Below are 21,027 nucleotides of genomic sequence, written 5' to 3' on the forward strand. Positions count from 1 at the left end.
AGTCAATATTCTGGAGTGACCGAGTCAAAGCCCAGACCTCAATCCAATAGAGAATTTGTGGCTGGACTTGAAAAGGACTGTTCACGCCTGATCCCTGTGCAACCTGACAGAGCTTGAGCAGTTTTACAAAGAAGAATGAAAAGGGTAAAACATCCAGTGGGATGCAGACTTTTTATAGGCACTGTGTTTTTGCCTATACTGCACTATCCGAGGAATGACACTGAACATCATCATAATACTTCCCTTTTGATTCCCAGTTTTCATTTTAATGTGATCATGTGAATACAGTACACTCACTTCGTTTCCCTACTAAAATGTTAAATTACGACACAAGCAAAGCCTTTGTCATGATAAATCATCAACATTTATTTCCACTTTTATACATTCAGCGTGCATATCAATAAACTGAAAATGATCATATAAATACCTCTACTTTAATACTTTTACAATAAATATGGCTCTACTGATTCTAGGTTAAATAAAAAACAAACTTCAATATCAACTGTTGTGCGATACTAGGAGACACTCTCAGGAAGTTCTATACATGTCTTCATGTTCTGCAAATTTTGAGTTTTTCGGTGATTGTGCTGTGACAGTGACCAAAAATGTCTCCTACAGTCATCTTAAAAAGAAAATGTGCTTTTTCTGAAAGTGATGATGCTGGAAAATGTTCACAGTGTCAGCGTGACAGACTCTCAAGCTGCACCTTTTATTGTCATGGCCCCTAATGTTTGTGTTATCAGTAACCAGAAAGTGCCAAGCCTTTTGCGACTTGTGCAGGAGAGCAGATAAATACACACATACATCCACACACCCAAAATTATTAATGTGCTTAAAGAATTTATATTCATAGTACGATTAAAAAGTCTGCTCCAGGCTGATTTATGTGGTAAAAAAGGCTTTTAAAACCCTGGATGTGTGATGGCACTGGTTTAAAAGCTTTATGGGAAGAGGGGACCAGGCAGTGATTATGATACAGCTGTGTTTCACATGTACAGGAACACATCAACACGTCAAACAGCCATGTCAAAATATTACATACAGTACTTTTAAAATAGTTTACCAAGAAACTCTTATTCTGATAACGTGCAAAAATTAAAAAACACACCTACTCTTTCACAGAACTCCCACGCACAATGTTAATATTTTACATGATATACAATGAATAAGTAATGAGTAGATTGAGTAATAAATATCAACACACATTTACGAGCCACTTCAACCTCAGTAATGCCTTTCTTCTTACTTAAATGTCGCGTCACTCCATGCACCATCTTTCAAATAACAAGGATTGGTTTGATTGCTTGCTTCATCTTGTGCTTCCTTTATAACTCAAATTGATGTCCACACAGAGCGAGGACATGATGCCTGAAAGTGACACAAGGTTTCATGTAATCTATGCTGATAGCAATGATTAGATAGGTGTCCAGTGGATACAATGTTTCAAAAAAGGAGGAGGGGTTTATTTCAGTGGCTTAAGCTGTATTTCACAGCAAAGAGGGTGGTAGCAAAAGTCCAAAGATTCAAAGTTAATCAGATACTGTGCGGTATCAATAATAACTAATGATACAAATCGATATAAACCTTTGTGAAAATAGACAAAAACCGAGAGTAAACACGTCAGAAGATTGTAAAAACAAGGAGAGGAGCTGGTCTGTGTGTTTCCCTCAGTCTCAGAAGCCAGGCACATGGCAGTACGCCTCCAGCGAGGCCAGCAGGATGTAGATGAACCACAGGGATAGGAACAGAAAGAAAGTGAGGAGCTTGGGTGTCCGTGGGCCGCCCAGCTCTCCACCTGACACGCTGGGACGCCGGCGGTAGAGCAGCACCAGCACGCTCACCAGCGCCAAGATGGTGAAGAGGGTGACGGAGAAGGCCAGGGAGCCTGGGTCCACCTTGAAGGTCTTGCCTTTGGTGTGCCAGAAAACGGCGGCGATGGTCCATGCCACCCCGATGCCCAGGAAGACGTTCACTGCGTTGCTGCCCGTCACGTTTCCGATGGAAGCATCAGCGTACTGATCCTGGATGGCGGCGACTTTACTGGCAAATGTATCTGTTAAAAAACAAGAGTAATTAAGTTAAAACAGAGTGGAGGTGAATGTGCCCCTAACGGTGATTCTCAACTGGTGGGTTAGGATCCATAAGGGGGTCCCAGAGCTGTTTTCAGTGGGGGGAGAAATTTTGGTTGTTTCATTGGTATCTTGACTCTTTTATCTCTTCTTTGGACAAAAAAGTTAATATTTCCATGTCAATGCCTTTTCTCAAGATCTCCAGAAACAACCAAAATCCACATTTAATCAAAGTAAAACAGTAAAATAAAGAATGGATGCATGTACTCCAAGGGCTTCTATAATATTGATTTTTTAAAATTTGTTTTATTCAGTCTCTTCTGGATAAAACAAACGGTTGAAGAGCCAACAAAGCCCCTACAACCCACTTCCAGGGGGCATATGATGGCTTTCCAGCCAGCCTCCCTACACTCAGCCTCCAGGTCTGAGTATTTTCCCCAGTTTTCACTCATGAGCAGCATTCGGGACCCTCCTCCCTTGGGACAGTGAGTTCCACCAGTAGGACAGTCTCACAATGTCCTGCTGAAGGGATGTGTCCATGATCTCCCTGGGGAACCAGAGCTACCTTTTACTGTCATTCATGCTGCACTCATCACCAGGTGAGAGGAGCCTTGCCATGCTTGTCAGATGGGGGCTACAGAAGAATATTGTGTGTATTGTTTGTTGGCAATGCAGATTGCAGCTAGTATTAGAAACATGCTAGTACACTTAAAATGTTGTTTCTGCGGGAGGGCTTTGGCTGCATCTCTGACTGCTACTCTCACAGTCTGTTCATCTGGGACATCTTATATCTCAGAAAGGAAGTGCCATAATTTGTTGGTACAAGTATTTACAGTTTTAGATTTTTTTTTTTCAAATTAAACTTTATTTTTGAACAATGTCTTGCAGTTACATTCATAAAAATAACCAAACTGTAAACACGCAGACAAAGCAACGTTTCATAAAAAGCCTAAAACAGAAAAAGATCAAAGGTGTAATCGGGTATTAAATTATGTTTTAGAAGTAGTTACACAAAGGTGGATTGCTTTAGCTACATTAGCTTTAGCTAAAGCTAACATAGCTATACTAGCTGCATTATTAATGTTACTATATAAGCCAATGTAGCTATGTTAGTTTTAACAACAAGCTTTTATAACATGCTTTTTTAAACATGAGCATAGTTAAAGCTAACGTAACTATGCAGATGACATACCTACATAGCTTACATAGCTGCTTTATCAGCTTAGCTTTTGCTATGTAGCTCTGTTATCTATAGCTAAGTTAGCTTTAGCAACATGAGCTTGAGCAAACATAGCTAAAGTTAACTTAGCTATGCAGATAATTTAGATACAAAGCCAATATAGCTGCCTTTGTAAGCTTAGCTTTAGCTCCATAGCTTATGCAGCTATGTTAGCTACACAAGCTTTGCTTGCTGCATTAGACTGTTTTCATGGAGGACAAGCTTTTTTCTTGTAAGCAAACTGTTTACTCAGCTTTATTAAATGTTTTGTGATTAGGTTTTGCAGGTCAGGTTTTTTACATGTAACTTTTTTGTATCCAAACCATTACCCCAATTCTTACCCTAACCCTAAATGGAAGTTTTGTCCGATTTTATTTCAAAACTTTTAGCATGTATTTTCATTCTGAGAGGCTCTGTGTCAGAGAGGGGCCGTCTGTGAGAGTGGCTGTCAGAAATGAACAGTCTGCAGCCAGACTGTTGTGGTTCCTGCAGGTAACTATTTAGTGCTACTGATAGATGAAGCTGTACTTTGGGCGATGCCAAGAAGCCAAAAAACATTTAAATATAGCGTTCAGGCAAGAAATAGTCCAACTCAAAATTCCTGAATTAAGAATGGATGCAGCTTTAATATACTGCAATTTGTTTAATTACAAGATGAAAGCATAAGAGTTAGTCAAAGGAAGCTTTTTCCCCTTGTTTTCTCATGCTGAATTAGTAACACCTAGCAATACTTGGCTAAAATAAAATAAATAAATTAATAAAGTATTCACTCACCCATCCAAATAATTGAAATCAGGTGTTCCAATCACTTCCATAAACACAGGTGTATAAAATCAAACACCTAGACATGCAGACTGTTTCTACAAACATTTGTGAAAGAATGGGTCGCTCTCAGGAGCTCAGTGAGTTCCAGTGTGGTACTATGATAGGATGTCACCTGTGCAACAAGCCCAGTCGGGAAATTTCCTTGCTCCTAAATATTCCACAGTCAACTGTCAGTGGTATTACAACAAAGTGGAAGCGACTGGGAACGACAGCAGTTCAGCCACGAAGTGGTAGGCCATGTGGCGGAGCGGGGTCAGCGGATGCTGAGGCTCATAGTGCACAGAGGTCGCCAACTTTCTGCAGAGTCAATCGCTACAGACCTCCTAACTTCATGTGGCCTTCAGATTAGCTCAAGAACAGTGCATAGAAAGCTTCATGGGATGGGTTTCCATGGCTGAGCAGCTGCAGCCAAGCCATACATCACCAAGTGCAATGCAAAGCATCGGATGCAGTGGTGTAAAGCATGCCGCCACTGGACTCTAGAGCAGTGGAGATGCATTCTCTGGAGTGACAAATCATGCTTCTCCATCTGGCAATCTGATGGATGAGTCTGGGTTTGGTGGTTGCCAGGAGAACGGTACTTGTCTGACTGTATTGTGCTAAGTGTAAAGTTTGGTGGAGGGGGGATTATGGTGTGGGGTTGTTTTTCAGAACCTTGGCTTGGCCCCCTTAGTTCAGTGAAAGGAACTCTGAATGCTTCAGCATACCAAGAGATTTTGGATGATTCCATGCTCCAAACTTTGTGGGAACAGTTTGGGGATGGCCCCTTCCTGTTCCAACATGACTGTGCACCAGTGCACAAAGCAAGGTCCATAAAGACATGGAAGAGAGAGTGTGGTGTGGATGAACTTGACTGGCCTGCACAGAGTCCTGACCTCAACCTGATAGAACACCTTTGGGATGAATTAGAGCGAAGACTGAGAGCCAGGCCTTCTCGTCCAACATCAGTGTGTGACCTCACAAATGCGGTTCTGGAAAAATGGTCAAGAATTCCCATAAACACACTCCTAAACCTTGTGGAAAGCCTTCCCAGAAGAGTTGAAGCTGTTATAGCTGCAAAGGTCATATTAAACACTATGGATTAAGAATAAGATGCCACTTAAGTTCAAATGCAAGTCAATGCAGGTAAGCAAATTTTTGGCAATATAATGTACCTCTTGGTTTAGTTTCTCATAAGAATGTAAAATTAAGTTCATTAGACATGTATTTTAAGGAAACAACACAAGAAGATATTGACAAAAACGTCTCTTTTCAACATCTTATTAAATGAAGATCAGCAGTAAGAAGCACAGTGCATCTGCTGTAAATAAGCTGCTGATCTGGAAAATGTTGTTTTGTTACTCTCTTTTGTCATCAGGCTGAGGAGGGAAAAAAGGCTGTGACATCAAAAGGAAAAAGTCTATTATCGACCATTATATCGACCATTCAGAAAAGATAGCTGTCTTGATCTTTAAGAAAAAAAAAAAAATACACCTGTTGAACTATTTCAATGGATTTCATCCAGGTTTTCTGCAAACCTTTGCCAGAAGGTAGCAGGAGAGGCCATCCAGGGTTAAAGAGGGATCGGTACCGTGGAGGAGGATAAAGACCATCCAAAAGGAGACTGTGAGACATGGCCAAGTGGACTTTGTCTGTACAAATGCCTTCAGATGGATTTAAAGATTATTACTGAATTATTTATTATCTATGATGGTTTGCCTCTACAGCGGTGAAAAAAAGTATTTGCCTCCTTCCTGATTTTATGTTTTTTTTTTTTTTTTTTTTTCGCAATGTCATGCTTAAATACTTCAGATCCTCAAAGAAATTTTATTACGAGACAAAGTTAATTTTATATAAAATGCAGTTTTTAAATGATGATTTTATTCATTAAGGTGAAAAAGCCATCCAACCTTACCTGACCCTATGTCAAAAAGTAATTGCCCCCCTTGTTAAATCGTAAATTAACTGTGCTTAACCCCAATTTCTGGAAAGACGAGTTCAGTTTTACTCGCCACACCCAAGCCTGATTGCTGCACCCGTTGAATCAATAAATCCCTTAACTAGAACCTGTCAGACAAAGAGAGGCAGGCTAAAAGATGACAAAAAGCAACAGATTATGCCCTGATCTAAAGAAATATAAGAACATATGAGAAACAAAGTCATTGACATCTATCAGTCTGGAAAGAGTTACAAATCAAATTTCTGAGAGACTGGGACTCCAGCAACCCATGCATGATGAGAGCCATTATCCGCAAATGGGGAAAACTTGGAAAAATGGTGATTCTTCCCAGCCTACCAAAAGTACTCCAAAAGTGCACGGACAACTCATCCAGAAGGTCACAAAAGAAACCAGAAAAACATCTTGACTAAGTTCAGATCAGTGTTCATGACTCAACAATAAGAAGGAGACTGAGCAAAAATGGCATCCATGGGAGAGTTCCAAGGCCAAAACCACTGCTGACCATAAAGAACACATTTGAAGAAAAAAAAAAAAAAAAAAAAAAAAAAAAAAATTTTGATGATCCCCAAGAAGTTTGGACTGAATTGACAAAAACAGAACTTTCCTGTTGAATTGCCTGTAAAACTAACACAGCATTTCATAAAATGAACACCATACCAACAGTCAAACATGGTGGTAGCAGTGTGTTGGTCTGGGGCTACTTTGCTGAATCAGGACCTGTATGACTTGCCGTAATTGATGGAACCATGAACTCTGCTCTATACCAGAAAACCCTGAAGGAAAATGTCCTGCCATCAGTTTGTGACCTCCAGCTCAAGCATACCTGGGTTATGCAGCGGGACAATGATCTGAAACACACCAGTGAGTTCACCTTTGATGTCCTTATAAAACAAAATGAAGTTTTTGAAGTGGCCTAGTCAAAGTCTGGAATGAGATCTGATTGAGATGCTGTGGCATGACCATAAACAGGCCGGTCATGCTCAAAAACCTCCAATGTGGCTGAATTTGAACAATTCTGCAAAAACGATTGGGACAAAATTCCTCCACAGCGATGTGTGTCAGTTATCGCTAATCGCTGCCAAGTGTGGCAAAACCAGTTATCAGGTTTAGGGAGGAATAGTAATTATTGTCTAATATTAAAGTTAATTTGATGATTTGAGACTTTTAAGTGTCACATATGCAAAACAATGAGAAATCAGGAAGAGGGCAAATACTTTTTCACAGCATTGTAGATGATAAAAGCGAGTTGATACAGATACAATAAAGTGGTAACCTTGCAAAGCAGATGGATACACCTGTTTCCTTGTTTCTCACTTGCGAATCCATCTTGCTAAGTTCCCATCTGAACTGTTTGGGCCCGGTTAGAAAGTGACAGGACCAATCAGCGACGAGGGGCAGTACTTCCAGGGGCAGCAGAGTTGTGACGTAAACAAGCAGCAGGAAGAGGCCAGTGCAATAATGGCGGAAGAGCTTCGCATGGATGCTGCTAAAGCGCCAGTTTTATTAGAACTTGACAACATTTCATTGTTAAAAGAAGAACAAAGAACAGCAGTGAGCTGTTTTCTTTTCAATAACGACAAAAGTCGAGTACTTACATGTCTATAGTCGCCATGTTTTGCATTATTTCTTGGTAGCTGCACACATGCAGCTCAATAGCGGCTACATCATGTGTTTTGCTGCTCTGATTGGCCCGTAGAGATGTGACAGACAGAACGTTCATCCAATCACACTCCGAGTTTTTTTCAAAGCCTCTGCCTTTTCCCAAACATTTCCTATTGAAGCTTTCCCAGATGGATGTGTTTCACACATCCATCTGGCGTGTCAGGTTAATAAAGTCGCACGTCATTTGGAAGCAGTTAGATGTTTTCCTTGTGGGGAGCTCAAAGTATGTAGCTTTTTTATTTAAGGAAATTTCGGGCATTAAAATGGAACTAAATTGCCCAAGAAAGTCATTTTCTTAGGCAAAAAATGCATCATGAAATGTATGCAGAGGATGGTGTCTCTAGAATGAGCCTATAAAAGCAGTGAACACAGCTTCTACCTGTTGCACTGTGGCGCCCTGATGATGGTCCTTTTATTAATTCATGGAGGGGGATTCCCAGCATAATTACTCTGCTAACCTGTGCAGGGACTTATTGAGCACCAACCTGTCATAGCCTAATTTTCATGTCCTCATTTCTGCCTCAGTGTGACAGAGTTCAGAACATGATGCAATGGAATACCATTAGACAGCGCAGAGAGAATGACAAGTGAAAGTGTGTTTTTCTCAGTTTACTGCTTGTTAATGTTCACGGCGAGAGCTCTGCAGAGAATTACTGCGACAGAAAAGGCGGAGGCAGAGGTTACACAAGTCTCCCCAAGCAGCTGCTCCTACTGTGCAGACAAACCCCAGAGAGGGAACCTAGTGTATGTCCTCTGTTAGAGCTGATAAACACCACATACACCCACCTGGAACAGAGGTGCCAAGGGCCACGAACACCACGGCGGTGACCGAGTCTTTGAGGCCGACGGTGCAGCCGAAATGGGAGGCCAAGTCCCCAGTGACAGCTGTCAGAACGCCAATGAGGGAAATGGAGACAAAGAAGCAGGCCCAGCCATTCCAGTATTCAGTAGGGGGGACGAAAGCAAAGAGGACTTTCCAGAAAACAGTCAGGAAGTGCATGATGTAATCAAAGCAGGACGGCAAGCGCTCCTCGCCACTTTCTTCTTCATCATCGTCACCTGGTAAAGGCAAAAAAGATGCATGAAAGACTGCAAAACACATGAAGAAGTCTTCCTTACCCTGCATGTTCTATTGATAATCTGAAGATCATCATCCTGCTATATCTAAACCTGAACCCAACCACTGTTTTGAAGAAAGTTGATGTTTGGTGTAATGGAACTTCCACCACCTATCAGTTCAGAGAAACAGAATGAATGATCATTCACTAGAAATAATGAATAGATAAATAGATAATAGATAAAACTGCTCATTTTGTTTTTAACATACTTCTCAAGGCAGACAGACACATTCTGATTGACGTCTCCCTCGTTTTGATTGACATCTGCCTGCCTCTGCACACAACACCAGTCCATGTGACAATCAGCTTGGCTGAGCTTGAAATGTTGGAGTCTGATTCAGAGTCAGAGGAGGAGAAGCTCTGCCAAATACAAAGATTCATCTCAATTTGTCACTAAACAGTGAGTTTTATATTTGGCATTAACATTACAGTTAGCGGTTATCATGCAAACACAGCTTTGGAGGTTGAGAACTTCAGCATTAGCTAATGCAGTATTCAATGTAAATTAATTCTCTAGGTCCACACGTGAGCTGCTCTGTGATTATTGTTTTGACTTTACCATGGAAGCGATAACATAGATTTCATGAATTTTATTTCTTACTAGTATTTTAGACCAAACAAAGTGTTTTTGGAAAACATGAGGGTTTTTGAATTATGCTCTTGCATTATTTAGAAGAGGAGTCTCTATTGCTACAAAATGATAGGGCTGAAGCATGTATGTTGAAGAAAGCATGGTAAAAAATGTGTGGAAAATGTTTCAGCCTTTGAGTAAAACACAAACAAGCTGAAGGATGCAGTATCCTATCGGTATGAACTCAGAACTGAGAACCACAAACTTAAAGGGAGTGTCACTTTACTCGTTTTATAGAAAGTCATTACTGAGCGATATATTTACTTCAGACATATTTGTTTTCTGCTATGTCAATGGTATAAAATGCCTCATACTATATCCTTAACTATGACAAATAAAAGCCAAACTGAATGAAAACTTATGAAAAACTTATACTTAGAGTTTTTTACAGTCACTTAAAGCTCCTAAGTTTGGTCAAACTTGGCACCTCCTGGGGGCCCGTTTACTTCAGTCAGTAGAGCAGGCATGCTCATACAGAGGCAACAGTCCTCCACGCACTGGTTACAGGATCAGTCCTGGTCCTTGCACTGTTGAGAGCAAGTCTCCCCTCACTCTCTCTCCCCATATTGCCTGTCTCTCTTCAACAAAGCCCAAGTAAAAAGGAGAAACTTGGCACCTCCCTTGAACAAAGCAGTATTTCATCATTCTTTGTTGAACAGATGTTGTACATAAGGGGTTCTCAAACCTTTCAGGGCAGAACATTTTACAAGGACCCCACATAACCTTCACTCTGATTAAACGTATGGTAATTGCCATTTATACTCCTAGATGCTGCATTTTAAACTCTACAACCTAAATAAAAGCTCTTGTCTGATTGAGCGAGGCTTTTTACTTTGTGTGATTCTTTGAGCAGCCAATTAAGAAGCCCTCTGCACTTTTTCTAAGTTTATGGTTAGGTTCAACATTCATGTTTTCTGGTGGATGTATCCCTCACCCTTTCGTCGGGAAAAATCTTTTGTTTTGTCCTTAAACTCTGCGTGCTTTGTTATCAGATGACGCTTTAGCTTGGCAGGCTTCATGCCTTCATTTGCAAACACATGAATACACACAACACATTTTGGTCTGTCGTCACTGTTCCAAAAACCAAACTCAAGATAGCTGTCATCATATTTTCTCAGTTTAGCTGGTCTGGGCCTAGCATCACTTGATGAAGTGGACGCGCTTAAATATTTATCTATCATTGCTAGCTGGACCTGCACACCGAATGTGTCCTGAGCAAAGTGACGAGTGATAGATTTACATGATATGTCACAATTATATCTGAGTTTTTATGGTCCCAAAGTGGGTTTATGTGGGAGTCATTGGTTTAGTATGGTTGTTTATGGCACTGTGGTCCCTATATGCAATTATTTGATTTTTAATGACATGGCATTACTTTAATAATTTATTTCAAATTATTTCACAGACCCCCAAGCTGTGGCTCACAAACCCCCAGGGGTACCCGGACCCCAGTTTGAGAACCACTGCTGTACATTTTTAAATTCTATTATTTTTTTTAACAAAAATCCCATCTTTATTTCAAATGTAAAAAAAAAATCATTTTGAGAGTGTTTTATGTGCATATATTGGTAAAACCACAAAAAACTTAATAGAGAACCAGTGAACATAAGAGTGCGATTTGCAGACAGGACAGGGAGCCGCCTCCATACCCACCCACTTCAATGACTCAAGACATGACATGTCTTTGCTGCTTCTGTGGCATTGAGCATGTGTCTTTGTTGCCTAGGGGTGGAGATCATGATCGACTATTGAAATGAGGTGAGTTTTTTGGCCATTTACCTTGCAGACTTTGGCTCCTATGGGACTAAATGATTAATTTCAGCTAAATGTAATGTTATAATGTTTTAAATCTATGTTTCAAATCTGTGGGTTATAAATCTGAGGCTTAAGGCTAAGCATTTCCCAAAAAGGCAAGCATAAGGAATGCTTGATGTGGGACTTTAGACACCAGAATGCCCCAGGTGGGGGATTCTTGTATAGGACAGCAGTATGTAAAAGCCTATTGAGCCTTCCCTTTTCTGCATAAGGCTTGATCAAGATTATTCATTATGTTTATTTCCAGTTTTCTTATTGTTGTTGTCTACAGAAGATGCTTCACTTTATATGTCTACTAATTCATGAAATGAGAGAATGAATGATGACCTAACCAGCTTCTGGTGATCACTAATCCCAAGGGTTCTCTGATTGATGATTAAATACTGAGGGAGTCTCTTTGTTTGTACATACAGTTGAAACCAGAAGTTTGCATACACTGTACAAAAGACACATAACCTTTTCTCACTGTCTGACATTAAATCAGACTAAACTTTTTCCTGTTTTAGGTCAGTTAGGATTAACAAAATTAATGCCAAAGTAATGAGGGTGATTTTTTGGAGAATTTTACATAACTTTTTTCAAAGTCAGAAGTTTACATATGTAAAGATTAAAATGCCTTTTAACAATTTGGGAAAGCCCAGATGATGATGTCATGGCTTTGGAAGCTTCAGACAGGTAAAGATGCTGGCTGAAGCTGGTAACAGAGTGTTATTATCCACAGTGAAATGAGTCCTGTACCCACATGGGCTGAAAGGTTACTATATGAGGAAGAAACCATTACTCCAAAAGCAACATAAAAAAAGCCAGACTACAGTTTACAAATGCTCACAGGGACAATGACCTTAGTTTTTGGAGACATGTCCAGAGATCTGATGAAACTAAAATTGAACTGTTTGGCCATAATGACCATCATTACATTTAAAAAAAAAGGAGGAAGCTTACAAGCCTGAGAACACCATCCCAACTGTGAAGTACGGGGGTGGCAACATATTGTTGTGGGGGTGTTTTGCTGCAGGGGGGACTGGTGCACTGTACAAAAATGTCGTGATGATGGCATCATGTGGAAAGAACATTATGTAGAAATATTGAAGCAACATCTCAAGACATCAGCCAAGAAGTTAAAGCTCGGGGGCAAATCTTCCAGAAGGACAATGACTCCAAACATACCACTTAATTAGTTAAAAAATTGCTTAAAGACAGCAAAGTCAATGTTTTGGAGTGGCCATGACAAAGCCCTGATCTCAATCCTATAGAAAATGTGCGGGCAGAGCTGAATTTTGGTAATTCTGACTGACATAAAACATTAAAAAACACTGAAAAAAAACATTAAATAAAACATTAAAAGTTTAGTCTGATTTAATGTCAGACAGTGAGACAAAAAGATTCTGTCTTTTTATACGGTGTATGTAAACTTCTAGTTACAACTGTGTACTGAACTGTTTGAATTCTGCCATCATACCTGATGAAGGTCGGTTAGACCGAAATGTTGTGTGTTTCAATAAATATCAGCTAAAAGCGAGACGGTGTGGGAGAGGTTTTTTTTTGTCAGCCATGGAAAACACAAAAACAAGATTTTTCTGCACTGTGCTGTTTGACATCTACCCTGCAGCAGAGTTTTTTTCTGACAAGGCACCGTTTTACACCGCAGTCAAAATGTCTTATTAGAAAGCAAACATTCTTCAGCCCTGTTAGCTCTAGTTGAACTTAGATTTTGATACTGTGTGTAACTACAATTCCTGAGGGATTCATGTTCTAACAGATTTAACAAGATAAATCTCTGAAGCCCTTGCTTTAAACTGTAAAAATGCTTTTATTTTCACAGATTGGTTGTGTGGACCTTAAAAACACACTGTGGCATGTTTCAGCACACCTGCTAAACAGAAAAGAGAAAAAAAAAAATCATAATTCTTGAGCAGTTCCTTCTGACGTAAGCCTATTCATTCACTAAGCTCCAACATTGATGTGGTTTCTGGAAAGAGCATTTGAGGGAATCTGGATTATTTATGCCAGGATAGCAAATGATTAGCATACTCATGCTAATTTTTGTTTGAATTTAAGGGCCTGCATTTTTTAGGCACTTCTGACAACACCATAAGGCACTTCAGGGTGCTGAGGCACCCCAGTTGAGAGATGCTGGTTTAAAGTATCAAAATTGACTGAACAAATAATCAGTGCTATTACTGACAGTATTGCTCACATTTCTTGCTCATAAAGAGCCATGAAAATTTATTTTTGTCCTTTTTATAACCAGATACAAAATCCTATCAAATGTGATTTCACCCATAACATTTTGGACCTAAACTTTGGAGCCTTAATAATCTAAAAAATCACTGTAACATAATAAAAACAAAACAAACAGTATTGAGCCTTGAAATCATGAAAAATGAGGTAATATCTGCTATAGATGGTATAAGTGTTTCGGTTAAATTTATTGAATCCATGCCCACTCGGGAGAAACTTATCTTCTCAAATTATAAAAAAAAAGCTACAACCTGACAGGAGAAATCACCTGTCTGCTATGCTGCAATGTTACAACTCTCTTTTTAAGCCACCAGAGAAACAATCACACCTTTGTCATGGCAGATGGACATTTTGGTGCCAAAAAGTCAAAGTTTCATTTCTTCACCCTGTATTTTACACTTCAGAAATTCCTCATGTATCATTTTCTGAGTTGTGTGTTATTAAGTTGGTGCTGAAAACACACCATCTCCTGATGTTCCTCTTCAAAATAAAAGTTTTCAATGCTGATTAGCATTGGATGATTTTATTGTGACAGACTTGGCAGGAACTGAACGTGTCTGTCATCAAACCATTTACTAAACTCTAGATAGATTGAACTTCTGCTGCTTTGAGAGAGACGACGCCACAACCCACTTCTTTTAATCATCTGAGTCTAGATATAGATTTATACACATCTTCAGCAGGTAAGATGTTTGTTTTGGTCCAAGTAAAAAATAGACAATTTGCCTACCCCATGACCTAATGGTGAGCTATGGCCAGGGCGCAGCTGCCTGGCTCTGTGCCAGAGCAGAGACAGAAATCTGTTTTTTTGTCACAAATCTCTCTGTTATGATGTTTTAAATGGTCTGTAGGCCACCATGGCTGATAGCCTTGGCAAATTTCACTCCCAATGAACGAAAACACAGCAATTAGCTGGCTGTTAATTTTCAATGAAGGCAGCGACATCAGCTAACAGCAGACTACTCAGATAGACTGCTTGTGATTTTATATTGTTGTAGTGTTGGAGGGCTGGGGTAGCGACTATATTTGCCCTGCACAAATTAAACCTAGCCACGATAATAGTAAAAAAAAAAATCTTTAATGGCCTAAATCCAAAATTAACTCATACAAAGATCTCAGTGTTTTCACATGTTTACAGGAACCTTCTCCCAATATATCGAGTGTGTTTAGACACAAATTTTGGATTCCACTTTACAGAGACTTTAAGATAGGTTTCCAGCAGCTGTTAAGGTATAAAAGTAGAAAAAAAAACAAAAGAAACGAAAACCTCTCTGCCATACATATCTTTAGCTGAACGTACTTAAGATATTCAAAACAGTTTTCAAATCTTTTTTTTTTTCAAAATTAATACTTTTTAAATAGTTGTAACATTTCAGTGGCCTCAGTGACAGAGCAGAAATGTTTATTGTTGCCTTGAAAACACTGAATGTTGTGCCAAAGACTGCTACATCAGAAAATGGGAACTACTATTGGAAGCTGCCACTCTGTTGTTGTTAACACTTATGTTTCATTCGCCTAGCATCAATGCTTCACTAAGCTCCAGCTCCTGTTAACAGCTTTTCTCCCTTATCATATCAAATTCGTCCATGAAACAAAAACAGCATTCAATATTTTGTAGATAAACTCTTACTTACTGAGTTCACATCATGTGCTTAGTTGTTGTATAGCATCCTAGCCCTTTGTAACCATTACATTTACAATGTAAATGTAAACATGACTCACTGGCTGTGATATTAATATGGGTAAAGAGTGCTTTTATGAAACATGAGTTGTTTTAATCTGGGAGAGAAAAATAAATGAGAAAAAGAGTGTTTTAACAAAACAACTCATCTCTGGCTTCTCAGTCAGCTTTTCATCCAAATGTTCAGTGCAGTAGTACGGATCTAAAAGGTTCACAGGGCCAAATGAGCGGCTTCTGAAAGGGCAAAATAAAAAGGGTTCATCATACCACATGCATCTGCATAAATTGTTCAGGGCCATTAACTGAGCAGGCAGAGACCTGCAAAGTTTAGTTTTATGTGAAGCCACAGGAGGAATTCTACACATCATACATTTTTAATAAAGTGTCTGGATTAAAAGGAAGCAGCAAACAAGCACTGAATTGCCAGAATGTATTTAAATAGGCTTTGTTTTTGTTAGTTCTTACATTGATAATCCCTTAAATAAGGCTGTTTAAAAATTCAGCAAATGCCAACCCAGGTCATTTGGGATTTTATTAAAAGTAAAAGTGAAAAAAGAAAGAGAGTGAGGCGAGAAGCAGGTGGTGGGTCAGATCATCCACAGGCTTAGGTCCGCTCACCGAGGGCTGAACAGATGAGACGTCTGAGGATGCTGCGACTCACCTGCGCTGACAGTGACAGCACTAACAAACTGCTCCCTCCAGCTGCTGCTCCCCACCACCAGAGCAAGGTTTGTCTTCTTAATCAGCTTGTCCACTGTGCTCTGCAGGACCACAGACAGAGAGAGGAGAGGAAAAAAAGACAAGTCAGCGATAGGAATCTGTTGTGTTTACAGGTAGATCAAGTATCAGTGTAATCTTGTCATGTGAGAATTGGGACATCCATGTGGTGAATTAAAGTGCAATTAGCTGCATCCCTCCTCCCACTGTGGCCTACGGTGAGTAACAGAAACATGCACAGAGGTACAGGGGCCCCTCTCCCTGAGGAAAACAGCACAAAATCTGCTTCATAGAACTGAAAATAGAATAAGCAAATAGAACTGGAGCTGCAGGGCTATTGCTGCAGTATCATATCACAGCTGAAAATTGGTCACAAAGGGGCTGACCACGAAGATTACAAATGAGGAAATGTCCAGTTTTAATGAGATAACAAGGAAAAAAGTAAAAAATGGAAGCTTCACCAGTGGATCAGCTAGTGACCTGAATTGGATGATTTTCAGCCTGCTCAGTTGTGTTAGGCCTGCACAATCTTTGCTGATTTTGTGTCGATCGCATTATCTTTGCCCTTTCTTTGAAGCATATACATTCATCAAAAATTCCTGATAACCTCCAGTATGCTGTCTAACTTGCAAACACAGATTTATGAGCAACATTTGGTGCTAGACCTTTACTTGGGATTCTTTATGAACACATTACTCTCTGCATCTGACTTATGAAACAGATGTGCCAAGTCTTTCTTAGTTCTGAAATATTTAGACTACAAGGGATATCAATAACAGGCAAAAACTGAACAAGGACTCAAAAATTCAAAAGCTGTATCCTATAGCTGCAGGGTTTTTCCAGGCTCAGATTTAGGCAGAGGTGGTACCATTCCAGGGGCAGGAGGAAAAATGTGTACATTTGAAAGTTAATAACAGCAATCTAGTGCATTTTGAGATGCAAACTTTGGAGGTTAAACCTATAAAAAGTGTCTATACTGAAGCTAGAAATGCACGATTCCCAATCAGATCTGCCAGCTGTTGTCAATAGTTTCCTGGTCTGTACTCCTGATAAAGGTTTTTGATGACACCGATTTAACTGTTAATAACATTGATCACTAGTTCCTACAGCATTAAGCGGAGAGAAACAAGTGAAGAGGGAGCTCTGTGTTCTGATGTTATATCGCCAATTGCAGTTAAAATAACATCAACCTAGAGAAATGCTTGTCAAAAAATAACAGTTTCATGACATCAGAGCTTTGAGAGCTGGGGCGGCAGGAAATCTCCTGGAGGCGCCCAGTTCATAATTTGGGGTTATATAACTGGGTTAAATATGCCAGCGTTGACTTTTGGTTAAACAATAAACCTGAACAATTGTCTCCTCAGTGACAGATGAGGACCCTTGGTGGCTTTCTGCTGTATCAGAGTGATGACATCAGGATGGTCTCAGTTTGGGATTGGACACACCAGAGAGTGTGGGTGCAGACAGCAGTACATGCCGGTTGTGTGCATAGTAAGGTCGGGCAGTAATATAGTAATACCATATCCCGTGGTATCTAAAAATAGCTAAAGTCACCCTTTAATCACCATCATCAAAAAAATCTGCAGTATCAGTATTGTCTGTGTTGTGGCTTTAAGAGAAATCAGTGGTAGGCACTGATGTAAAAAGCCTCTCTCTATAGCCTATATGGTCCGTTTCCACAGTTTGGTTCAGTACAGCACATTAAACTCTTAACTTGCTTGTGTTTCCTTAGCTAATGTCCGCCTCACCAACCTACAGCCTCTCTAGTTGTGACCAGAAACCCATCTCTGTTAAGAGATTCAGATCACTTGGCTCAGCTTAGAAGAGCTGGTTGTTTGGCTCCCCAACAGTGGTAACAGTTTGGCTTTTTACATGAGGAAAGGAAACTGGTACTCAAATGGGAGCTAGCTACCCTGGCCAACATTAAAGATCTGTCATGGCACAGACTTATTTGTGAATGGCACATCATCACTTGGTTGCTCACCCCACAAGGTTTATTCGGTTGATGGTACATCACAGTTTCAATTAAAGTCATGTTTGTGAAAAAGGAGGATTTTTTTAGAGGTGGAAGGGGCTCAGCTAGCCTCTTAGCACGAGACTCCTCTTGACCCTTGTCTCCCTTCATCTGACTAAATGATCCTAGGCACTAAGAGGTCTGCAGGACTGAGTAATTCCACTCCAGGTTTATTTTGTAAAGTATGGGGATCATATTCAGCATATGTAGACATTTTCAGATGACAACTGCACCATAGAGATCCTTAGTTTGACCTTTTCCAGGTTCTCATTCATTCCTAATGGTTGTCCCTCACTTCCTGACCCCCAACGGACATTCAGGATCACATGATTGCAAACAAACTGTACCTTGATTTATAGAGGAGGATGGCAGATAGAGCGGGAAACTGGGATGAGAAAGTGGAAAATGACATACAAGAAAGAAAGCCACAGAACAGACTTGCAGCTGGGCATGCAGAGGAACCTGACCACTGAAGCTGTGCACTCTGATTCTGGTTATCAATGTGAAACAATTTCTAAGTGAGACGGAGAGGAAAAAAGGGGAAATTTGGTCATCTCTCCTATGTAACTCAGCTTACACTGCAGCTATAAATCATATACATTGACTTTTGTAAAAAATGCTGTGCTCTTAATGTTTTTTTAAACTCAGTTATAAACATTTGCTAAAGGGATTGAATCACACTAAATGAATTAAATGCTAAAAGGTTGCTCACTGTTCTCTACAGTTAAAGCATGAGCAGAACTGCTTCTGGTATTATCTCATTTTTAATAATATGGTGGCACGATGAGAAAATCTGTTGAGGGTTTAACAGTATTAAACATAAGACACCCTTTGCTGTCTGAAGACTGGTTATGAAACCTGACAATGAAGGTCACCATATTGCAACTGCTGACTCCTAATAACCGATCAAACAATTGAACGATCAGTACAGACAAAGAGCTAGAGCTTTGGCAGGGTTTTAGCCTCCTGGCTAACAAATATTATGTGTTCACTTGTCAGACAGCTCAACCACATCCCCGAGTATGCAGTTAGACAATAATCTCAGCCTCAATATAATCAAAACAGAAGCTTCATATAAAAAAAAAAAAAAAACCTCTGTACAATGTGTGCCAGTAAAGACATGAACAACTGATACCAATTTTGTTTTTGTACCAGGCTGGAAACATGTTTATTTTTACTACAAATATTGAAATGTCAATATGGGACCTAATGCAGAGTCCTTATTTTGGGGGTCAGTCTCAAGTGGACACTCCAGGAACTGCAGTTTTCAATCTTTCATATTTGCTTCTCACTTTAAAATCAGAGTTTGCCCCTTGACTGTCGCTGATAAAAGAAACTCTTAAGATTCATTATGTGAAGCGCTTTATTGAGTTTAAAGTCCATGCTGCATCTTTGTTCAGCTTACTTGTTTTGGTCTATTCAAATATTCCCTAAGTACTCAAATATAAAAGGGTGACACACTAAAATAGACAAACCATGTCTTTTAGGGCTGCGTTAAGGTTAAATGACACAGTTTTCTTGACTCATTTGACTATTCAGCCGGATGAAATGATGAGCGAATGACTCCACTGACAGAGCCATGAGTTACATCCACATCACTAATAATTCATCCCCCCATTCCTGGTTGGTTTAAAAATTAATCTCTGTCAGTCACAGCCAAAATATTGTGACTTTAATGATTCTGATATGGAATATAAATGTTTTATTTGACACTAGTGTAAAGAACTCCTGTGATGTGAATATTCAGTAGGGAGAGAAAGGTAAACCTTTATAAATAAAGAAAATATATGCATTTATTATCAATGACATGGATTCAGAAGTCTATAAACATAGTGACAGCTGTGATTGTGGCTGTGAGAGGAAAAAAAAAAGCTGTTTATTTTTGGTTACCTTGAACTCATAGGACTCTTCAATAACCACCTCCAGCTTGGTGTGCTCACCCAGACAGGGGCAGCCCATCTTTGACACGTCCTCCGGTCCCACTGCTGTCTTGTTATCGTTGGTGTCTCCTGCGGCGAGAGGCACAGGTGTGCAGACTATCAGCTGCTATTCACCACACAGGCTTAAAGATAGTGTGTCTGCTGATAATGAAACCCAGTCTTCCATGCGCAAGGTTTGCATGAGAATCGAGCTCATTTGTGCTGCAGTAGATGGCATGAGCTGTGTTAAAATTACTAAATAGATTTAGGATAAATAGGATGCCTTCCTTCTATTTCCAAATTACTGATTGATCAGTTTCAATTTGTTTAACAAAACCTAAAAGAAGGGTGATTATACACATCATGTGCGTGCCTGGCAATAAAAAGAAGAGCATTTGTGGAGACACGCCAGCTCCAACATAAACATCTTATAATTACAATATTTCTACCCTACATGGACAGCAAAGTGTACATTTATGGCATTAAGTGTATTGGCTTGCTAGTTTTGCCAATTCTTGTTAGTTCTGTATCTATCTAAGGTGTTGATGATTTGTAACATCTCTTTGTGTGCATGCATCGAAAAACTGCTGTATGCTTGTGTTTTCAATGAATTTCATTGTTTTATAAATGTGACAAAGCTGATTTTATTATGTGATTTGCAAAACCCCAAAATCAATCACTACTGCACTGCAGGTAATACTTATGGAAGCTCTAAGCGTATGCCAATAGACTATTTACTATGTTTTCTCATAATAACAAGAAACTTTAAACATTTTGCTGATTTTTTTCCTTAAAATCTAGACTAATCTATCAGTGCAAAAGCACAAAACAGCACAGAAGAAGTCTTTAGTTGTCTCATTATTGTGGGCAAAAGCAGCATGCACCAGTCTGGCCTACAGTGATCAGGCGACTGTTTAGTTGTGTGTACCGGGGCTTTGTCAGCTCTGTGGTTGTTGCATCAGGATGTGGATACAGTATATTAGTTTAAAACATGGTACAGACTCACTGGATAGTTTATACAAATGTGTTCTGGTAGACACAAGTGGAGGTAAGTCTGTTCTGATAGGAATTCAATTATGAAAACAAAATTAATGTTCATTTTTACAGTAATGCATCACTTTTTATTCATGTAGGTCAGGGGGAAAGTTTGTGGAGAGGGACTCCAAGAAGTAAAAGT

General features: G+C 39.6%; 1 protein-coding gene across 2 annotated transcripts in view; it reads right to left on the reverse strand.

The window, feature by feature from the left end:
- Positions 1 to 389: 389 nt before the first annotated feature.
- Positions 390 to 21,027, reverse strand: part of slc8a4a (solute carrier family 8 member 4a) — a 55,219-nt gene continuing 34,581 nt past the window's right edge. For both annotated transcript variants that reach the window (XM_041802246.1, XM_041802245.1), the window contains exons 6-9: positions 19,822 to 19,940; positions 15,862 to 15,961; positions 8,501 to 8,773; positions 390 to 2,053 (exon numbers count right to left, since the gene is read on the reverse strand). In XM_041802246.1, coding sequence (XP_041658180.1) covers positions 1,674 to 2,053; positions 8,501 to 8,773; positions 15,862 to 15,961; positions 19,822 to 19,940 — 872 coding nt within the window. In that variant the 3' untranslated portion in view covers positions 390 to 1,673. The remainder of the gene's footprint in view (positions 2,054 to 8,500; positions 8,774 to 15,861; positions 15,962 to 19,821; positions 19,941 to 21,027) is intronic.

This window comes from Cheilinus undulatus, linkage group 12, assembly GCF_018320785.1.
Source record: "Cheilinus undulatus linkage group 12, ASM1832078v1, whole genome shotgun sequence".
NCBI classification, from domain to species: Eukaryota; Metazoa; Chordata; class Actinopteri; order Labriformes; family Labridae; genus Cheilinus; species Cheilinus undulatus.